This window comes from Ailuropoda melanoleuca, chromosome 11, assembly GCF_002007445.2.
Source record: "Ailuropoda melanoleuca isolate Jingjing chromosome 11, ASM200744v2, whole genome shotgun sequence".
NCBI lineage: Eukaryota > Metazoa > Chordata > Mammalia > Carnivora > Ursidae > Ailuropoda > Ailuropoda melanoleuca.
Genome location: NC_048228.1, coordinates 20,187,245 through 20,207,522, shown reverse-complemented (window position 1 = coordinate 20,207,522; position 20,278 = coordinate 20,187,245). Strand labels below are relative to the sequence as shown.

General features: G+C 37.8%; 1 protein-coding gene across 1 annotated transcript in view; it reads left to right on the top strand.

The window, feature by feature from the left end:
• FAM241A (family with sequence similarity 241 member A) overlaps positions 1-18,135 on the top strand; it is a 43,120-nt gene extending 24,985 nt beyond the window's left edge. The window contains exon 3 of the mRNA XM_034671373.1: positions 12,853-18,135. Within this exon, the coding sequence (XP_034527264.1) occupies positions 12,853-13,098 (246 nt within the window). The 3' untranslated portion in view covers positions 13,099-18,135. The remainder of the gene's footprint in view (positions 1-12,852) is intronic.
• The last annotated feature ends 2,143 nt before the right edge of the window (positions 18,136-20,278 follow it).

Sequence of the window (20,278 nt, the reverse complement as noted above, 5' to 3'; positions counted from 1 at the left end):
TAATCTAGATGGAAGTGCCTAAAATATGGTAGACACTGAGAATAAAAAAGGGGGAAAAACATGATTTTTGCTGATTTGCTACTTACAGTCCATGGAGAAAGATAAACATAAATTAGATAATCACATGAACAAAACACAAAATTCATCTGATGTAAGGATAGCTATGTGGTATGATAAAAGCATTTAGTAAGGAGATTTTTTTAGCAGAGGTCAGGACTGACTTTCTTGAGATCTGAAGAATGAATAGGAGTTAGTAGATGAAAAGAAGAAGGTAGAACATACCGGGCAAAGGAAATAACTTTTTTTTTTTTTAAGATTTTATTTATTTATTTGACAGAGCGCTCGAGAGGGAACACAAGCAGGGGGAGTGGGAGAGGGAGAAGCAGGCTTCCCGCTGAGCAGGGAGCTCCATGCGGGACTGAATCCCAGGCCCTGGGATCATGACCCCAGCCAGCAGAAGGCAGACGCTTAACAACTGAGCCACCCAGGCGCCCCCAGAGGAAACAACTTTTAAAAAGATTTGGGTCAAGAAAAGCAAGTGAGTATGAGAGATGCAAATTAGGGCAGGGAGGGGAAAGTAAAGAAAGTGAAGGAGGGTACAAGTATAAGATGAGGCTGAGTGAGTAGAATCATGTAAAAAGACTTAGGGAATAGAGAGATATTTAGGATTCAGATGTCAGAATCAGCAGGACCTACTGATATATTGGATGTAGGAAATGAGGAAAAGAGTTTTGCAGATCATTCCTAGGGTTCAGGCTTGTAGAAATTAAGGTTGAATTTCATTCCTGACAATCTGTTCATTGAATGAAGGCCAGTTTTGAGGAGGGGAAATCATGAGTTTGGCCTTGGATGTGTTGAATATTGAAGTATATTCAAGATATTCAAGTGTAAATGTCAAGAAGGCAGTTGAATATATGGATCTAACATGCAAGCAAAAGAAAGGTCTGAGCTGGACATAATATTTAAATAATTGATTTATTGGTAGTAAATATAACTAATTTTTAGGGGAAAAAAATGTAGAGTGAAAAGAGATGAGGGCCTAGGACCAGAGATTGAGGGCCAATGTTTAATAGCTGGGTTGAGGATAATGAACCCACAAAGGAGACTGAGAAGGCATAGCCAGATGGATTAACGTAGAACCAGGAGAATATGATATCATAAAATGCAAAAGAAGAGAAAAAATGATCATCATGAATGCTACTTAGGAGTGAAATAAATGAGAACTGAAAAATGTCTATTTAATTTACTGATATGACAGTGTATTGGCAACCTTTTCAAGAGCTATTTTGGTGGCGTAATGGGGACAGAGCCAGACTGGAGTAGGATGAGATGTGAATGGATGGAGTAATTCTCCATGGATCTCTTGCCCTAAGAGCTTTTGTTTAGGACTGTTTTCTCAAGAGTATTTGTTGTTAAGTGAACAGACTTGGAAGATAGGGACGCTGTCTCCTTCTGGAACAGAAAGCAAATTTATTTGCTGTCCAGTATAATAAAAATAATGTCTCCCTCCTGAGACAAAGGTCAGGTACATTTGCCTGTAGGCCATAATAAAAGATTAGAGTTCTTGAAGTTCAGAGCTTCTCAGCTGTGATACAAATCCACTGCCTGCAGCATCTGCCTGTGCCACTCTGTGTCACCCTGTGGGACTCCGGAGGAAAGGGAACCATGCTTCTTCATGTGGCCTGACTAATAATGTCCTCTGCCTCCAACCCAAAAGTCTTATGTCTTCTGCCAGCATCCATGACACACTGATAGGTTAATTTGTTAACTTGCAGGTAGGATAAAAGGTCAGTCTCTTACAGTTCTTGATAATCATGGGGAAAAAAATGGAAACAAGCCAAGTGAATTGTTTCAAACAGTTGGGCTATGAAAGAGAAGAAAAGACAAGACAGAACTAATAGAGGATGTGGCATGGAGGGAGTCTTGTATTAAAGGGCAAAGATCTAAGCATGTATAAATATTGATGAGAGGCCAGTTGAGAGGGAGAGATTGAATATACATGACACAGAGGATAATGGTAGACGGAGAATCTAAGGTAGGAAAAGATCCTACATACAGGTAAGAGGAATTGGAACAAAGGGGAACACTCCCTAATTTCATGTGTAACAAAAAGAATGCAGCTAGGAGGGACGTAGTTGTCACATTTAGTGTCACAAAGTTAAGGAAGCTCTTTTCTGACTGCTTCTCTTTTCCCTGCTCAGGTACTTTGCTGGAGGACGGTGATAGAGAGAGAGAGAAGAGGTTTGAAAGAGTCTGTGGAGAGAGCAGAAAAAATGAGCTGAGCAGAGAAATGAAGTAGGAATGCAGGGTATTTGAAGATCTATTGGGGGTTAATGGTCAAAACCTAGTGGTACCAAAATACCCAATGTTACGACTTTCTCTAGTATCACTCAGGTGCGGGCAGAGAAAATAGTTAAGTCCCTCTAAAATTAAGGTTTTGCCCAATAAGGCAATGGACTTTAAAACTTTATCGAAATTCTGGGCCATAGAACCCAAGCTGAACGAGGATAGAGAAGAAAGGAATGGACTGGGCTAGTGGATTGAGAGAAGTTAGAGAACAGTGGACTTAGTCAGTGGGAATAGTTGAATAAACAAGATAAAAGGAGAGAAGTTTGCAGTGAGATTCATTCATTAGTTCTGTCATTCATTCAATAAAAACCTCCATTCACAGACTAGTATGTGCTATTTAAAAATTCTTTTCCTCTAGCTTGGTATGCATCTTGAGATGTATACTTGAGACGTATAAATTTACCTAGCCAGTTATGATTTTCTTGTTTCACTTTATTGTGGCTGGTTCTCCTTGATAGCTAGGGAAGGCCAACCAAAAGTAGCAGGGAGAAATCAGCATTTTAGTTTTTACCCTGTATTATCTTGTGTTGTCTGAATATGTACAATAACATTTATCCATGTGTTCTTATGTAGTTTTTTAAAACAACTTTTAGAAAGTTATATCTAAAAATGTCCTTTTGGATAACCCCCATTAATTGCTGTTTTTAATATTATGAATACATTTGTCATATTAGTTATTGCTAGTAACAATGAATCCAAATTAATGAGGAAGTAGTTGAGCACTATAGTGAAGAACACAGGCTTGGAATTAACAATACTTACTGTAAAAAGTAGAGATTAAATTCCATAAAGAATGTAAAGTTCTTAACACAGTACCTAGTATATAGCACACATTCAGTTAATAGCTATTATTTTTATCATCATCATCGTCATCATCATCATCATCTATAGTCAGAACTCTTGGTTCCAAGTGACAAAAATTCAACTCCCCCTAGATCTTGCAAAATAGGAATATATTGGCTCATGTAATTAAAAAGACCAGAGGTAGATGCACTAGCTGGATTCAGGTGTTGAAACTATATTGACTATATCATTTCTTGGCTTTACTTTACATTGGCTTCATTTATAGCAAGCTTTCCCCTTTTGGTAATAAGATGCTCGCATCTTACCAGCTAACCAATAGCAGTGAAAGAAAACTGTCTCTTTTTTAATAGTTGCAGCAAAAGTCTTAGGTAGAGGTGTTTCATTGGCCTATCTTGGGTTACATGCTCATTGTTTAACCATATGTCCAAGGAAATGGAATATTCTGATTGGCTAGGCCTCGAACTGAGGACCAGAAACATCTTCAACCAAAACACAGGGACTAAGAGTGGATGGGAGATGGTTTCGGCAAAGTTAAATCAAGGTGCTGCTAGCAGGAAAAAGTGGAATAAATAACAGAGAGGCAAAACCAACAGATTTCCAATACTGCACATGTAATACTGGGCAATAATACAAGTGTAATACTGGAAACAGGAAAACAGTTGAAAGTACATTTTAAATTGTCACCTGCTCAGCAAAAGCCTGTTTATACAATGTAGCCTATACCCTCTTAAAGTGAATAAACAGAGGTCTTGCCATACTAGTGTACACAGATTGTGCCATACGTAAGTGTGTTCCACCTCAACTTCTATATAATTAAATTGTCATAACACTTGAAGAAAAATACAATTGAATTTAATTATCATGAGAAAGATGATCATGAGAAAGATGATCACTAAGGTATTAATTATCTCAAGCAACATGGTACAATAGAAAGAGAAGTAAAAATCACAAGATATAAATCTACCAAAAATACAGCAATAATATAGAAATAAAAATCACAAGATATAAATCTACCAAAAATATAGTAATAATAATAGTTACCATATAGTGAATGATTACTATGTGTATTCTAAAAGCTTTTTATCCATTTCTTCATTTTAGTATAACAACTCTATGGTTTAGGTATTATTATGTTCCTTTTATACATGGGGAAACTGAGGGTCAGTGGTTAAGTAATTTGCCTTGTTGTGTGCAGAGCAACATTTGAATCTGTCCTAATTGCTTCTAAAGCCTGTGCTATCATTAACAGGCTGAGTAACTTAACCTTTTATTCCTTGTTTCTTAAAGTAGGAGATTTTGTTTTAATTATCTTTAAGGCTATTTCTCTCATAAAAATCCTATGATTATGTAAGGGTTCACCTTTAATTTCTCATCATTAATTTTGTGTATCTTTTAAGAAGGTTTTGAATCAATTATAACACCTCTTTATTTTTATGTATGTCTTTAATCATGGACAAATAATAATAATAATATCACTATCTTGGTAAGAACACTTCAGTGTGCATGTCATAGCATTATTGTATGATCTTGAAAGAAACAACGCTTTTGACAAATGTTCTTTCATCAGGACCTCAAATACAAAGAATAAAATTTGGCAAATACACAAAGTGATTAATGTTAGAACAGAGGGAAAAGCACCATCAGAATTTCTGCACTGGTGTACCACTTTATGTATGATTTGTTTTGTGTGGTTGGTTTTTTGGGGTTTTTTGTTGTTATTGCCTTATTGCATTTCTGCCAAATATATCTCTGCATTCTTGTTTGGAATCTTTTTTTCTGCATTTGAATCTGAATCTAGTCAATACTGAAAGGGCTATGAAAAATCCACTGAACTGTTGCAAATAGCTTTGCCTTGTTTACATTTTTATATAAGATAAAAATTTGAGTAATTTTTTGCTTGATAAACTCACTTTCAATATGCTGTAAACTGTGAGAAAAGACATAAAGCAAAAAAAGATGCCGATGTTTGTTTCGCTTTGTTAAATGTATTCATTCTGTGAAAAATGAAAACATGTTTACATAGCTTTTCTTTTTCCAGAATTCAAATATGTAAAATTTACTCTGAAAACTAAGCAGCATTAGCTATTAATATTATAATAATAACTGGAGAGAGTATAGTATAGGGATTAATGGAGTGGTCTCTGGAGTAAGAGCTCCTTCACTTACTAAGTCAGTGGCCAGACATTTAATATCTGTGAAATTTAGTTTCCTTATCTGCAAATGGGGGAAAATAATAATGTGTCCACAGCTTGGGAAAGATCAAACAAAATAAAGCTTGTAAAGCCAGTGCCTGGCATATAGTAGACACTCAAGTGTTAGCTTTTCTACTATATCATTGATAATACTACCACTTATTACTATTACTCTGAAAATTACAAACATGTGAGAGAATCAAGGACCCAAGAACTCCTCTGTTTATATTACTCACTACTCCTCAAATACAATGGTTTACAAATTGAGCTGAGCACGTAAATTTTTTTTAATTTGTTTTTTTTGGAGGGAGAACATGCGTGTGAGTGGTGGGGGGAGGGGCAGAAGGAGAGGAAGAGATAATCCAGGCAGGCTCCGTGCCCAGCGTGGATCTGGGTGGGGGGGGCGGGCTTGATATCATAACTATGAGATCATGCCCTGAACCAAAACCAAGAGTCAGGTCCTTAACCAACTGAGCCACCCAGGCGCCCAAAGCATGTAAATTTTAGCTAGCAGCTACCATATCTTGTAATCTAGTCTAGAATTTATTTATAAATATTTGAACAAATTCACATCTGTACTCATGGAGAAATAAAATATTTGATGTTATATGTATCTTTTTATTTTTTGTGGGTTTTTTGTTTTGTTTTGTTGCCTAACATATTGTTATTATAAAATACTTCTATTGTTTGTTCAACAAATACTTATTATGAGCCTACAATAGGCCAGGCACAGTGCAATATACTAAGTACTAATGTTAAAATTTATAAGACATGGTTCTTGCCCTTAATGGCCTTGCCCTTCCTATCAAAGCTAGTGACAGGAAATAGATAATATAAAGAAATAATCTTTATAATAAAATATTGTGGTAGGCAGAATAATGCCTCACCAGAAATGTCCATATTTTAATCCTTAGAATTTGTGAATGTGATACCTTACATGGCCAAAGAGATTTTGCAGATGGTATTAAATTTAAGGACTTTGAGATGGGAAGATTATCCTGGATTATCCCATTAGGCTAGAGCTAATCGCTTGGGTCCTTAAAAGCGGAGAACCTTTCTCTCTGCTGAGGTCAGAGAGAAAAGTTAACTGCAGAAGGATGGTCAGGAAAGCTGCACCATTGCTGGCTTTGAAGATGGAGGAAGGGGGCCAGGAGCCAAGGAAGCTGGACAGCCATTAGGAGCTAGTAAAGGTAGGCGAATAGATTCTCTCCTAGAGCCTCTAGAAAGAAATGCAATCCTGCTGACATGACTTCTAACCTACAGAACAATAAAGTGGTAATTTTTGGTTGTTTTAAGCCACTAAATTTATAGTAATTTCTTACAGCAGGAATAGAAAACTGGTAAAAATACAATAAATTGTCTTTGCTTAAAGGATTATATGTGGAGAAATAAAAGAAGATAAGGATCACTTTCCAAAGTTGTGTCAGAAGAGCTAGGAAGACTTTTCCAAGAAGACCCACAAAAGTCATTGTTCCAAAGTGGATCACATGCACTTTCCAAAGCCAGCTTCTGGTAAAGAGAAGTTTATTACTCTTAAGACTTGTGATATCTGGAGCTGTAGGTGGGGTCTGCCTCACCTGAGGAATGTGGGCTGGGATAGGTTCTAATAAGAAAGAGGAAAGAGGGAATGGATGCTTAATAATTTTCCAAACAGAAATACTGCTAACCTCATTAAAATCTATACATTGCTTTGAAATTACTATAATAAACATACTTGGGGGAAAAAAGATCATCTTTTGTTTGGCAAGAAGTGAGCAAGGTAGAAAATCTATCGAGATACTGCTCCAGTGCTTGCCAGACACATGATAAATTTTCTCCATTTATTCAACAAATATTTCTTGAGCTCTTTCTTTGTACTGCTATTCCCAACACAGCCCCTGCTATATACTGATACTAGAAGATAAATGGTCAGCAAAAATAGATATTGTCTGTATCCTCATGTACAGTGATAGAGACATTCATCAAAAAATCACACACACACACATCTACACTGATTTAGAATACATTGAAAGAGCATTACATGGTGCTATGAGATTGAGGCTTAAGCTGAGACTACATGAGGAGCAGGCATTAACTGAGCAAGGGAGGGAGGAGAGTGTGCTAGGCAGAGAAAACAGCCTGTGCAAATCTGTGGCAGGCAAAAGCATGGCCTGTTCAAGAAGTTGAAGATCTATGTGGCTGAAACACAAAAAAAGAGAAGAGGGAGGCTGATGACAGGATGAGGCCAGAGACCCAGAGGTAAGCCAGATGAAGCAGGCCCTCATAGATGATGTTAAAAATTTTGGCCTTTATCCTAAAAGCAGGGTGGAGCGATTGGATTTGCATTTAAAAGGATCACTTTAGCTGCAGTGTGGTAAATAGCTTATAGGGGAGCCAAGGAATATGGGGCAAGAGCAGTTAGAAAACTACTGGAATAGTCAAGGCAAGAGATGTTAATAGGTTATTTTAACAGCAGCAGATGGAATAGCAATATACACAATACGGAAATATTTAGAAGGTAAAAAAAAGAGGATATGCTGATGAGCTAAATGTAAAGGGGAGGGGAAATGGGAGGAGTCATGAAGGCCTCAGGTTTCTGGCCTTTGGATGTGGCATATGGATGGTGGTGTCATTCAAGTAGCTAGAGAGCATTGAAGGAGCACTAGTTCCTCACAAGCCATCCAGGCTTTTTAAATTTTATTGTAAATAAGAATTTATAAAAATTATTGAACCAAATGCACTTTTAATATCTGCATGAGACAGACCAGAAAAAGCAAAATTCTGTTAATTGTGGTAGTTTTGTAGCATTACATGTGTTTCATTTTATCTATCCTATCCACTACTCAAATCATAATGTATTTCTTAATACAATTTTCCTAATTGCAATATATTATATTGCAGTAATTCTATTTAACTATCCCAACCTATCAACTTGGTAAACTTAAAAAAAAAAAAAAACCCGCATTAAATGCACTAATTGATGGATAGAAGGGAGAGATCAAACTAATCAATTATAACCATGCAGGTCTTTATCTCAATTACTGTACCAACAGTGGAGTACTGATGGCAGTTCCTACCAGACCTCAAGAGCCAACTGTTAAATTTTCAGGAGCTTTGCAAGGTAGTTTTAAGTAGCTTGAAATTGACCACGGCAGGAGGACGGGCTACAGAAACTGTAAAAAACTATGCAACTGGCAAAAATCCACCCACCCCAACTCCCACCCCAGACAAAGCTTACTTCTAAACATTTACCAGTACACCAAAATTGTATCTTTTAGAATTATGGTATTTGGGGTAGATATTTTAGATATAGAAAATACTGTAATGAGACTGACTATAATCTCACTGATTTAAAAATGCTGCCTATTTTCTTTTCCATGTTTTTCAATGTTTTCCCTTTAGGATTGTTTGAAACCTATCTAATTCTTTGCTGGATATTTTGGATGTTTCCACAGAACTTCATTTGTGAAGATACACCACATTTAGGCATTCTTCTAATGATTTTTACTTTTTCCTCTCCTTTAGATTGCCCAGATTAAGAAGTGCTGCAGTAAAGAGCAAAATTTTAGTAATTATTGAATCTGATTATAGATGTGTAGAGGATCATTATACTATTTTTCTCTAATTTTGTGTGTGCTTTAAGTTTTTCATATTAAAAAACGAAGCAAGTTATAGCAGCCACATCTTGCCCAGACCAGTCCTTACTGGGTCCTCCACTTCCAGTCTCAATCCCAGTAGGTATTTTCAGGATCTGAGATGATGTGATCCGTTGCTGCTTCCTCACTTGGCCTCGGAGTTAGCAAGGCCTTGTTTAGATTTAAGTCTTGCAACACCTACTTCTTCCCTGAAAAACCCACAAGCAGTCTGTAGAAAAATTTAAAGTGAATCTTCAGAAGGAACCATATCAGATTAGGGTACTTTCTTTGTACAACAACCACAAAAATACTGGGAAAAAACGTCTTAAAATTTTATCTTCAGTAACAACAGAAAACCCCAATGTACAATGAGTGCATAGATTAAAAGAATTTGGAAAAAGGAAAAAAGAAAACAAAAAACTAATAAGTGAAAAGAGGAGGCCATAAATGATTATCAACAATACAAGACACTGCAGGAGTAGAGGGAAGTGAGGCACCAGGAGAATTACAAACTACGTAAGCAGTCTTCAAGTTCTGTCCAAAAGAGGAAAAGGGCTTGATCTCAAGCAAGAACAAGATTTTTTTTTTAAAGATTTTATTTATTTATATGACACAGAGACAGCCAGTGAGAGAGGGAACACAAGTAGGGGTAGTGGAAGAGGAAAAAGCAGGCTCCCAGCAGAGCAGGGAGCCCGAGGTGGGACTCCAACCCAGGACTCTGGGATCACACCCTGAGCCGAAGGCAGACGCTTACGACTGAGCCACCCAGGTGCCCCCTTTTTTTCTTTTATAATGTAGAATATCATCATGGAACACATGAAAGTATGGGAAGCTGAGAAACACAGCACATCAGTGAGGAATAAACTAGTTTAGAAATGAAACACAAAAAAATAAGGAAAGGTTAACAAATTATAATTCAAGAGAAAATTATCAGGATCAAAAGGAATCATGTAAATCCATTTTATGGATTAGAAAACTGAAGCTCATGAAAGTGATTTGGTCAAGGTCCCTCAGTTTAACTGCTGGAGCCTGGATTTGAAATCCCTGGATTTCAACTCCCTCTACAGCATTTTGTTTTTTTCCACTTTTTTTGATAGAAATGCAAATCCAAAACTAATTTTAAAATTATATGTAAATGTAATTCAAATATAATTCTGGCTTAAACTTAAAATATAGACTTAACAATGATGCCCCAATAAGTTTCATCTTTCTACTATTTCATCAATGACACTGTGTTCTGCATAAATTGCTGTTATATGGGGAAAGATCACCTTAAAGTCCTATTGAAAATCATTTTATCTGCTATTGCAAATAAAAATTAGATTTTTTCACTCCTTCTTTCCTTAAATATATACTTATTTTTTTATTTTAATGTTTTTTTATTATATTATGTTAGTCACCATACAGTACATCCCCGGTTTCCGATGTAAAGTTCGATGATTCATTAGTTGCGTATAACACCCAGTGCACCATGTAATACGTGCCCTCCTTACTACCCATCACCAGTCTATCCCATTCCCCCACCCCCTCCCCTCTGAGGCCCTGAGTTTAAATATATACTTAAATTGTATATATATGGACTAGATAAAAAGGCATTTTTAAAATGAAAAATATTTTTATTTATATATCGTTGATTGAAATGATCAAGCTTTGGTTTCTACTAAAGGAATCTAAATTTGATTCATAAGTTGAAGAGTACCTCAAAATGTGCTCAAATTCATTGGCTCTTTTTGACAGGTGACTTTTGTCTTCTAAGTTTACTTTCCTCTGGCATAGACAGCACGCTTAATGGTATTTAATATTTACTTTTTATTATGTCAAACCCTATACCTAAAGATTTTTTGTTATATGAATAATTCTCCATCTTGCACCTACAATGAGCTAGTAGGTATTCAGTAAATAATTGCTGATTTCAATCATGACTCCTAAATCCAATTAGGTTTAATAAATTACGGTCAGACAACTATGTCACCTACATGACATAGTTTTTCTTTTGTGACTGTATTAGGGTCTAGTGAGGAGAAATTTCATCAATGATTTCAACAAAGATAATTTAACTTAAAGAACTGTTCATTAGGTGTTGAAGAATGGAAAGGACAGAAAGAAAACACTAAGGCAATCATTTTTCAAATGATGGTCACCAGACCAGTATCATAAGCATCAACTGGAAACTTGTTAGAAATGCAAATTCTGACGTCAAGCCCTAGCCTCAGTTTATGAATCAGAAACCCTGGTGATAACTCCAACAACCTGTGCTGTAACAAGCCCTCCAGGGGATCACAAAGTATGCTAAAATTTAAAAATCATGTAGGTAACAACAACTGGAAGCAGCCCCCACTTCTCAGCCTGGGGCAGCAAAGAAAAGGGGTGGAATTACTAAAACTGAGAAGATTAGGGAAAGGCCCTGTGGAGCTGAAACTCAGACTTTCAAGAACTCATCATTGCTCCCCCAGTACTGGTGTCTCTGCACTCAGAGGGGGGAATCCCATTAAGCGAAGAACAAGAGAGCTGAGGAATAGGCACCCACAAGTTGGATCTAGTGTCTCAAGAAGGCACATTGAGATTGGTTCTGCAAGTGTTGGGAAATCCCCAAATTGAAATCAGTGACTGCTACTGGGAAGAAATTACTACTACCAGGGCAAAGAACTGTTGCTAGAGCAAAACTGACAGTACCAACGAACCCATCAGAAGCAAAGGAGAGCAAATCCCTTTCCTTCTCCAGCTGTGCAGTGTCTCATTAGTCCCTCTATTGGCAGAGACTAACAAGGAGCCAAAAATGTTCCTAGAATTCCAAGGACTGATTTCAAGCTAAGAGACAGTAGCACAATAACTGGCATGAAGGCCTTACTTAAAATAAGACTGAGAGGTAATAGAAATAGTAAACATTTTTTTGGTATGTATATGATGGACATTTTCTTAGGAGCTGACTTCTAAGTGGACTTTTGGACTTACTGTACAAAATTATTCCTATTTAAAAACTATTTGTCTCTCCTGATGAGATTAATAAGACACACTTAGGACATTTCCAGAATTTGGACAAGAAACTACACCAGGGGGCGCCTGGGTGGCACAGCGGTTAGGCGTCTGCCTTCAGCTCAGGGCGTGATCCCGGCGTTATGGGATCGAGCCCCACATCAGGCTCCTCTGCTGTGAGCCTGCTTCTTCCTCTCCCACTCCCCCTGCTTGTGTTCCCTCTCTCGCTGGCTGTCTCTATCTCTGTCAAATAAATAAATAAAATCTTTAAAAAAAAATAAAAAATAAAAGAAAAAAAAAAAGAAACTACACCAGGGTCTACACTGAGGTCTCCTTAGCCAGGGCTTAACCTGAAAGATCACAGCAGTGATGGCTGAGGAATGCTCAATACTCGCAACAAGACTTGCTCAAGTCAGCTGAGGCTAGGTTCCTTAAAGTCTCAGTGTCAAGGGAATAGACTAAAAGGCTTACTTACACAAGAAAGAGTAACCTGGGTCCCTGCCTCAAAACAGGAGGTTGGTAGAAAAGTTATTTTGAAGTCATGGTGAAGGATAAGGGCAATACAAACCTGATTCCTCATTTAAGCAGCTGTCTTTTATAAGCCCAGGAAACTAGAAAATGAATGGAAATGAATCAGCTCCTTCCTTAATCTTACAAATCAGTGTTCTGCAAGTTGAGGGTCCAGTGTTGATTCTACAGAAATCAATAAATCTGTGCTTTCCATATTCTTGAAAGGTGGGCACATAGTTGTTCTATATGTTAATCAAAAGAAACATTACCAAATAATACTGACTGATTATCAGAATTATGCCCAGTATTTTGGGAGAATGATAAGATAGTCGTTATTCTTAGGGACCTTCACTTATATCTCATTTTATGTTTATGTTTTGTTTTCTGTTTTTTTTGTTTTTGTTTTAAAGGGTATTGAAGAGTCACAAAACCACACTGGCGAGCCTGTTGGAGATGACTACAAAAAGATGGGAACACTTTTTGGTGAATTGAACAAAAGCCTCATCGAGATGGGCTTCACAAGGATGTATTTTGGAGAGCGAATTGTGGAACCAGTAATAGTCATTTTCTTTTGGATTATGCTGTGGTTCCTTGGCCTACAAGCCCTTGGACTAGTTGCTGTTCTTTGCCTTGTCATTATTTATGTGCAACAGTAAAATATGGCTGAATAAGCTGTTGTTTCACATTTGGTAGCCATATATGTGATTGGTGAAGTTATATATTTCACTACATGAAAGCCGAAAAGTTTGCCTTGTTTCAAATTGTGTGCTGTTTTGTAATTAAATTTATAAGTGGATGTTGTTTAAAACTAAACTCAACTCTTGATTATAACAGGGTTGAATAGACATTTGGTAGCTTATTCAAAAGTCTTGTTTTACTACTGTGATCTGTGCCCACTTTTAAACACCCCACCCTATTCGATGCCAAATCTTAACACCACCAAAAAGTGAGCAGGGAAAATAACAGGATATGGCATTCAAACCAGACAACATAGATCTTGTAAAGAATTCCAATAAAACATTTTAGAAGAAAAAGGATGAAACAAGGACCTAAAAAAAAGTTTTAATGGGAGAATTGTCCCCACCCATACCCACCAAATAACCCCTTATTATTTGGGAAATAATTTGAATATCTATTGTTCCTGCTCAGCCCAAACCAATATAAATGATAATTACTATACACTACCTTAATATTGTGATGAAAATCAGTAAAGCTAGCACATTTTCTAAAGATTGAAAAGGATGTGTTTATTATGGCTAATGAAAGTTAAATGTAACTTTTTTATAATGTAATATTTGGGCTTGGAATCACTTCAGAATATCATTTGAAGTTTTAGACAATTTTGGTGCTAATTACCTTTTGTGAATTTTTTAAGTCTCATAAGCCATGTCCATTGCTGGCTGCAGCCTATGGTAATGCTGTATTTTCTCGTACTTAATAAGTTGCGTTTTTGTTTTTTTTTCTAGAGAGACATTTTCCATGTATTTTTTTCCAGAAATTTACATTTTATAGTTCTTTTATAACAATTATTCTAAGATTTAAAAAAATGTATTTCCTATCTTGGCATGGATTTTTTTCCCAAAAATTGATTTGTATTATGGCTGAATTATTTTACTATGCCTTTAAAGAAAAAAAAATCAGCTCATTTTCTTTGACATCTGTATTGGAAAGTACAGTATTACAGTATAAAACTAAATGCTTAAGTTTGAAATTTAACATCCAATTGTAATAATATTCCTCTAAGGCTAAAGCCACATCAGTAATTGGCCAATCATGTTATTAATGTGTTTTAATTTAGCACTTTGGGGTTTTATATTGAAATAAGCATTTCTTTAAGTACACTTTAATAATAGAAAATGGCTTAGTGATATTCTGGATTTTGTTAAAGAAACTAAAACCTGTACACTTGCGCCTCAGACACCTTCTATACAGACAAAGGAGAGATACTAAAGATAATTATCTAGAAATTGAAGTTAAATAAGAGGAAAATGGGACAATAAGGTATTTTTATCTTTGGCAGGGCAGTAACTAAAATGTATAAAGTATTTAATATAATGCTTTGTAAAGTTTGTACCCAATCCTGTTTAAAAAATTTATTCTCTAAGTTCTCAGTGTCTTCCATGCTAAAGCAGAAAACTGATGAAAAATGTTCAACTTAGATTTCTAAAATCAACAAAAATACCAATCAGAGGGCACTAAAAAGTACTGTGGATTTGTATAAATACAGACCTTTTAAAGTTTGACAAAAAAGGAAAGGACTTTGTAGTATACCATTGTGTTTTTATTGGGTTTGAAATATTTTTATAGAAACCTTTATGAATTTGGCATAGGGCAAGTTATTTGAAAAGATGTCTTCATTTGTGCACAGAATTGTGAGGTTTTTAATAGAAGTCATGAGATTTTGTATATCTACATTAAGTATTAAGAAGTGCATTCTTTTCTAATGCTACCAAGAATTTTAATTTTCCTTTGGAATATAAAAAAGATACAGTATGCATAATAATAGCTCTAATTCCACCAATGCTAATATTGAAAAAAAATTTTAAAGTAAGTTTGAACAGTAATTATTTAAAGTATACTGTCAATACTATGTGTCTGCACACTGCTGTTAATAGGGTATATATTAAATCACATAAAGAGATATTTTGCTGCTATTCTTTCTGAATTTTTTATTGGTTAGAGGACTGTACTATCAAATTGTTTCCTTTGATGGGGAAAAAACAAACTTTGTTTATTTGATGGAAATAATATATTTTCTTTTATGAAATATATTAGAATGTAGATTATATTTGTACCCTGAAATGGAAAGAAGCTGGTCATTTCTTTGGTTCACAGTATAAAGAATTAAATGGAAAATGGTTCTCAATCATTTCAATCTCAGATACGAGCCAATTTTAGAAACTGTTATTCCTTAGGAATAAGGACATAGAAGTTATATTGTGAAGGTTATTAGATTATTGTATGTACTTCATTCATACCACCACTCTCAATTCAAATGGAAAAGGTTAAAATGTACAAGTGAACTGGCCAGAGATGAATAAGTCATTTTTCCTTAAAGCAGAAACTCAGAGTTTTGTGGAATTCAGTCCTCTCATATCTTAAGCTGTGATATGCAAGATATTTTCCTATTCCTGGCCACCAGTCAAATCATATTTGGTCCAGTAGTGTGCCGGAGCCAGCTTGCCCTGACTTGCAAAACACATTATATACCTTTTTTCCCCAGTCTGCCTTCAGTGGCATCATTTGGTAGCCTGATATTGTCTATGAGGGGAATATTTACACTATCCAAATTGGCAAACACAACAAATCAGGGCTCTTTTCTCCTGGCAAGCCAGCTGTTCAACATATATCAGCATGCCACCTATTAGCCACCCTAGAGGTCACATGCCCATTTTGACTTCTGTAGATCAAAAAGGAAGCATATTGAGGCAAGTCCCCATCAACCCATCCAAAACTGTATTTGGATCTTTTCCACGTGGGAATTTTGAATTATGGTTGTTTTCTGACCAACACATCTCTACGTCATCATGTTTTGAAAATCTCTCTGGGCTGTCACTGAGCTGCAAATCCATTGTTCCAGATATCAGGAAATTAATAGTTACAGAACTGATGGAAGGCAAATTACAGCATAAGTGAAGATTTGTTGTAAAGTAGAAAGTTCAAAATAGTCAAAGCTAGATATTGAGCAATTAAGGGCTGTTTGTGTGGTTTGTAGATTATATTTAACAGTTATTTTACAAATGTTTACTGATTTCAGATGATTTTAAATGTTTTTATTGTCAACTCATGGCCTCAAAAGGTCAAAGAAGAGAAAACAGTTAAGACTTTCATACCTGTTAATACTTCTAGTAATAGACTTGGCCAAGGAGAATATAAGGAGAACACAGCCTATTCTCTCACCACCCTACACATTGCCTTGGACAATGTGTCCACTCCCATGGTTTCAGTTACATTGCATACTAACAACTCTGCAATCGGTATCTCCAGTTCAGAGCACCATACAGAATATAAAATCCATAATTTCAATTGCTTGCCCAGCATTCGTACTTCCTTGTCCCTTAGTACCTCAGGTTTGGTATACCCAAAATAAAAAGGAACTCAGCATCCTTCTCCCAAACCTTTTTTTTTTCTTCCTATGTTTCCAATCTCAGTAAATGACAGTTGTCTCCTACACTGCCCACTTATACCAGTCACCGAGTCCTGTCTACTTTACTTCCTAAAAAATGTCTTTAAACTTTACACTTCTCTTGATTCCCGGTATCACTAACTTAGTTCATACCACCATCAACTCCCTGGACTGCTTTCACAGAATCCTAATTGGTCTCCCCTGCCTTCATTTTTCACTCTACAGTCGGCATAATCTTTCTAAATCATAACTCTGATCTCCTTGGTTTAGATCTTTTCAATGGCTTCCTGTTGCCATTATGATAATGTGCTTACTCCTAAGTATGTTTTAAAGGCCCCTCAAGAACTGGTTCTTGTGTACATCATCTCTTTGTACTACTACTGTCCCTTTCCAACACTCAGCTTTACTGAATTTGTTTTTTCAGTTCCTTGTGAGACATGCTTACTCACTTCCAGAACTCTGTATATGCTTTAGCTTCTCTCTTTAGCCCCTCCCCACCAAACTAACGAACACATCCACAGCTTTAAGACCTTTAGACATAATGTCCCCCAGGAAAATTTCTCTGTTAAGTCCAGTTTTGATATTTCATGTGCTTTCAGAGAACCCTGCACTTCCACTATCAGTACTTGTCATGCTATATTGCAATAGCTTATTTCTCAGCTTCTTCCTTTTTTTCTTAAAGATTTATTCATTTATTTGTGAGAGAGAGCGCGCGTACACACACCCACTCAAGTGGGGAGGGGCAAAGGGAGAGAGAGAGAAAGAATCCCAAGCAGGCCCGTGCTGAGCAGAAAAGTCTGAGGCAGGACTCGATCCCTCCAACCCAAGATCACTACCCGAGCCGAAACCAAGGGTCCACCGCCCAACCTATCGAAGCCATACAGGCACCCCTGTCAGCTTCTTCCTTTAGACAATAGGCTTCACAAAGGCAGAGAACATGTCTATGCAGTTCATAAATTGCATTGTGTAACACAATGCCTGGCATATAATATATGCTCAAAATATTTGGTAAATTAATAAATCAACTTCATTTATTCATGTACTCCCTATAGTGCATTAACAAAGATTTAGCATTGGTTGCATTTTAGAGTTCTTTCACTCCAAAAGTATTAGTCTATAATGCATAAAGAAAGTGAATTGATGTATATGTTATCATTTATAAAGTTTATTCACGTTTGATGGAAGAATATTGCTATTATTTGCATATACAGTATTATTACCATACACTTGCATATTTTTAGGAGACTGTATGTATTTTCAGTGTTGTACTTAATGAAATCACTATTTCTCCAGAAAGAATATTTTAGAATACATGTGGTCATTGACGCTACCTAAATTTCATATTTTTCCAGTATTTTTCAATAGATTTTTATCTACTAAATTTTAATTTTTTAAAAAAACTCAAAAGTTGTGATCAGGAATTCTCAAGTATCTAAGCTTGGGTATTTCAGGCTACAGAATAAATCCACTACTAGAATGTTCTAGTTACCCAGATCATATATGTTAATAACATGTATATATATAAAGTACTTTGTTATTTTTTCCAATAAATAATACTCTTTCACAACCCTGCATCCTGAGTCTCTCTTCTGACTCTCTATATCATGTTCTGTGTATCAGTTAGTTGCTACCACACCAAGTTTGGAAATTGCCAAAGCAACAACATACCTGAGTGAATCATCCCTAATGCTGCAGCAGGAAGCTAAGGCCTGATGTGTGTATGGCTTCCCAGGCGATACAGTGTAGGAAAACCTAGCTCAAGATCAACCTCTGCATCCAAACTGTATTTCTCCTTTGTTGCCTTCACTGTTGTGTAAGTTAGAATTATTGAATGAGCTCTGCAGGGACCTGCTAAAATCCGGAACTTAATCATACACATGCTTATTAAATTTGAGTTATCTTTTCAGCAGTTAGAGTTTTATCATTTAGCCTTTCAGCAACTTAATTAGTTGTAAATTTCCTTGATAGCTTTCCAGTGCACCACAGAATACAATGAATTTAATCATAAGGCCACAGTCCTTTTCTCTTACTGGTTTACTCCGTTATTACAAGAGGCTAGGTTGATGGTATATTTTTTAATGTGAGGGTTTTTTTTTTTAACAGAAGAATTAAAGTTCTATATACAATATCCTTATTTATACCATAGCTGTTTTAAGACAAAATATTAAGAGTTATTTTTTGAGGGTAGGGCATGGGATATGTAAAAAATTTTATCAATATTTGAGTATGTATGTCATCTACTGGATGCCCTTCTCTGGTCTGCTACAGTTGCTTCTATTGTATAGTTCCTTGGTTTTACACATGTAATATCAAAATATTTATGATTTCATTATTTAATGTATTTTCAGCTTTAATAGGCACATGAGTATGTATGTAAATGCAACATACAAATAAAGGCTAAGAAGAGGGGGAGGTTAAGATGGCGGAGGAGTAGGGGACCCCTTTTTCAGCCGGTCCCCTGAGTTGAGCTGGATAGGTACCAGAAGCAGGAACATCCACGGAATCAGCCTGAGACGCAGGAAGATACATCTGGATCTCTACAAATGAACATCTCCAGCGCTGAGTATCGAGGTACGAAGCGGGGAGCCGTGAAACCGCGCACAGATATCGGAAGCTAAACAGAAGGGGGAGGGAGCCGCCGTGTCAGGGCGCCGGGAAGCGGTAGCCACCTGCAAGGGGGAGTGGACAGACCGCGGACCCGCACGCTTGAGACAGCAGGCTGAGAAGGGAGCTCCGGGAGCGTACGCGAGAAGGCTGGCGGTTGGCGGGCCACCTGCACGGGGGAGCAGGCGGACTCGCGGACGGCACCCGCGAGACAACAGACTTAGAACGCGAACTCCAGGAGCATGCGCAGGGCGGCTGGTGGGCCACCTGCACCGGGGAGCGGGCGGACCACGGACCCGCACTCTGGAAACAGCAGACTGAGTCCGTGAGCCGGGAGCGTGCACCACCAAGCATCTCACGGAGCTCCGGAGCTCCGGTGTGCTCACTGGATCGAGGCTGAGACCGGGAGCTCCGGGAGCGTCCGCGGGGCGGCTGGCGGCTGGAGGGCCACCTGCACGGGGGAGCAGGCGGACTCGCGGTCAGCACCCGTGAGACACCAGACTGAGACGGGTGGGGCCCGCGCTGGGCGGCTGGCGGCTGGCGGCTGGCGGGGTTGGAAACACAAAGGACAGAGACGCACCGGCACTGGAAGTGAGGGCTGGGACGCCGGGTGTGGGGCGCACAGCCCGGGATGCTGCAGGGTTGAGCAGCACCAACAGAAACAGAGTTAAAGTGGCCAGAACATCAGTGGAGAACGATCCGCGATCCCTCTGTTCTGAGACAGAGGCTGAATTTCAGCCGCTGCTGCTCTCTCAGAAGAGGCATAGCAAACCGCCAGGGAAAGCCGCCAGAGAACAAAAGCCCGGAAATACCGGCTCACAGGGTGCCCATCCCCATCCCCCCTCGCAAGGGACACAGAGACTCTACCCAAACAGGGTTTTCTGAGTACCTGCAGGCAGGCCCCTCCCCCAGAAGGCAGGCTGAAAAATCAAGAAGCCCACAACCCGGAGCGCCTGAGTGGCGCAGTCACCAAGCACCTGTCTTCGGATTAGGGTGTGATCACAANTCCCCCCTCGCAGGGGACACGGAGACTTCACCCAAACAGGGTTTTCTGAGTACCGGCAGGTAGGCCCCTCCCCCAGAAGGCAGGCTGAAAAATCAAGAAG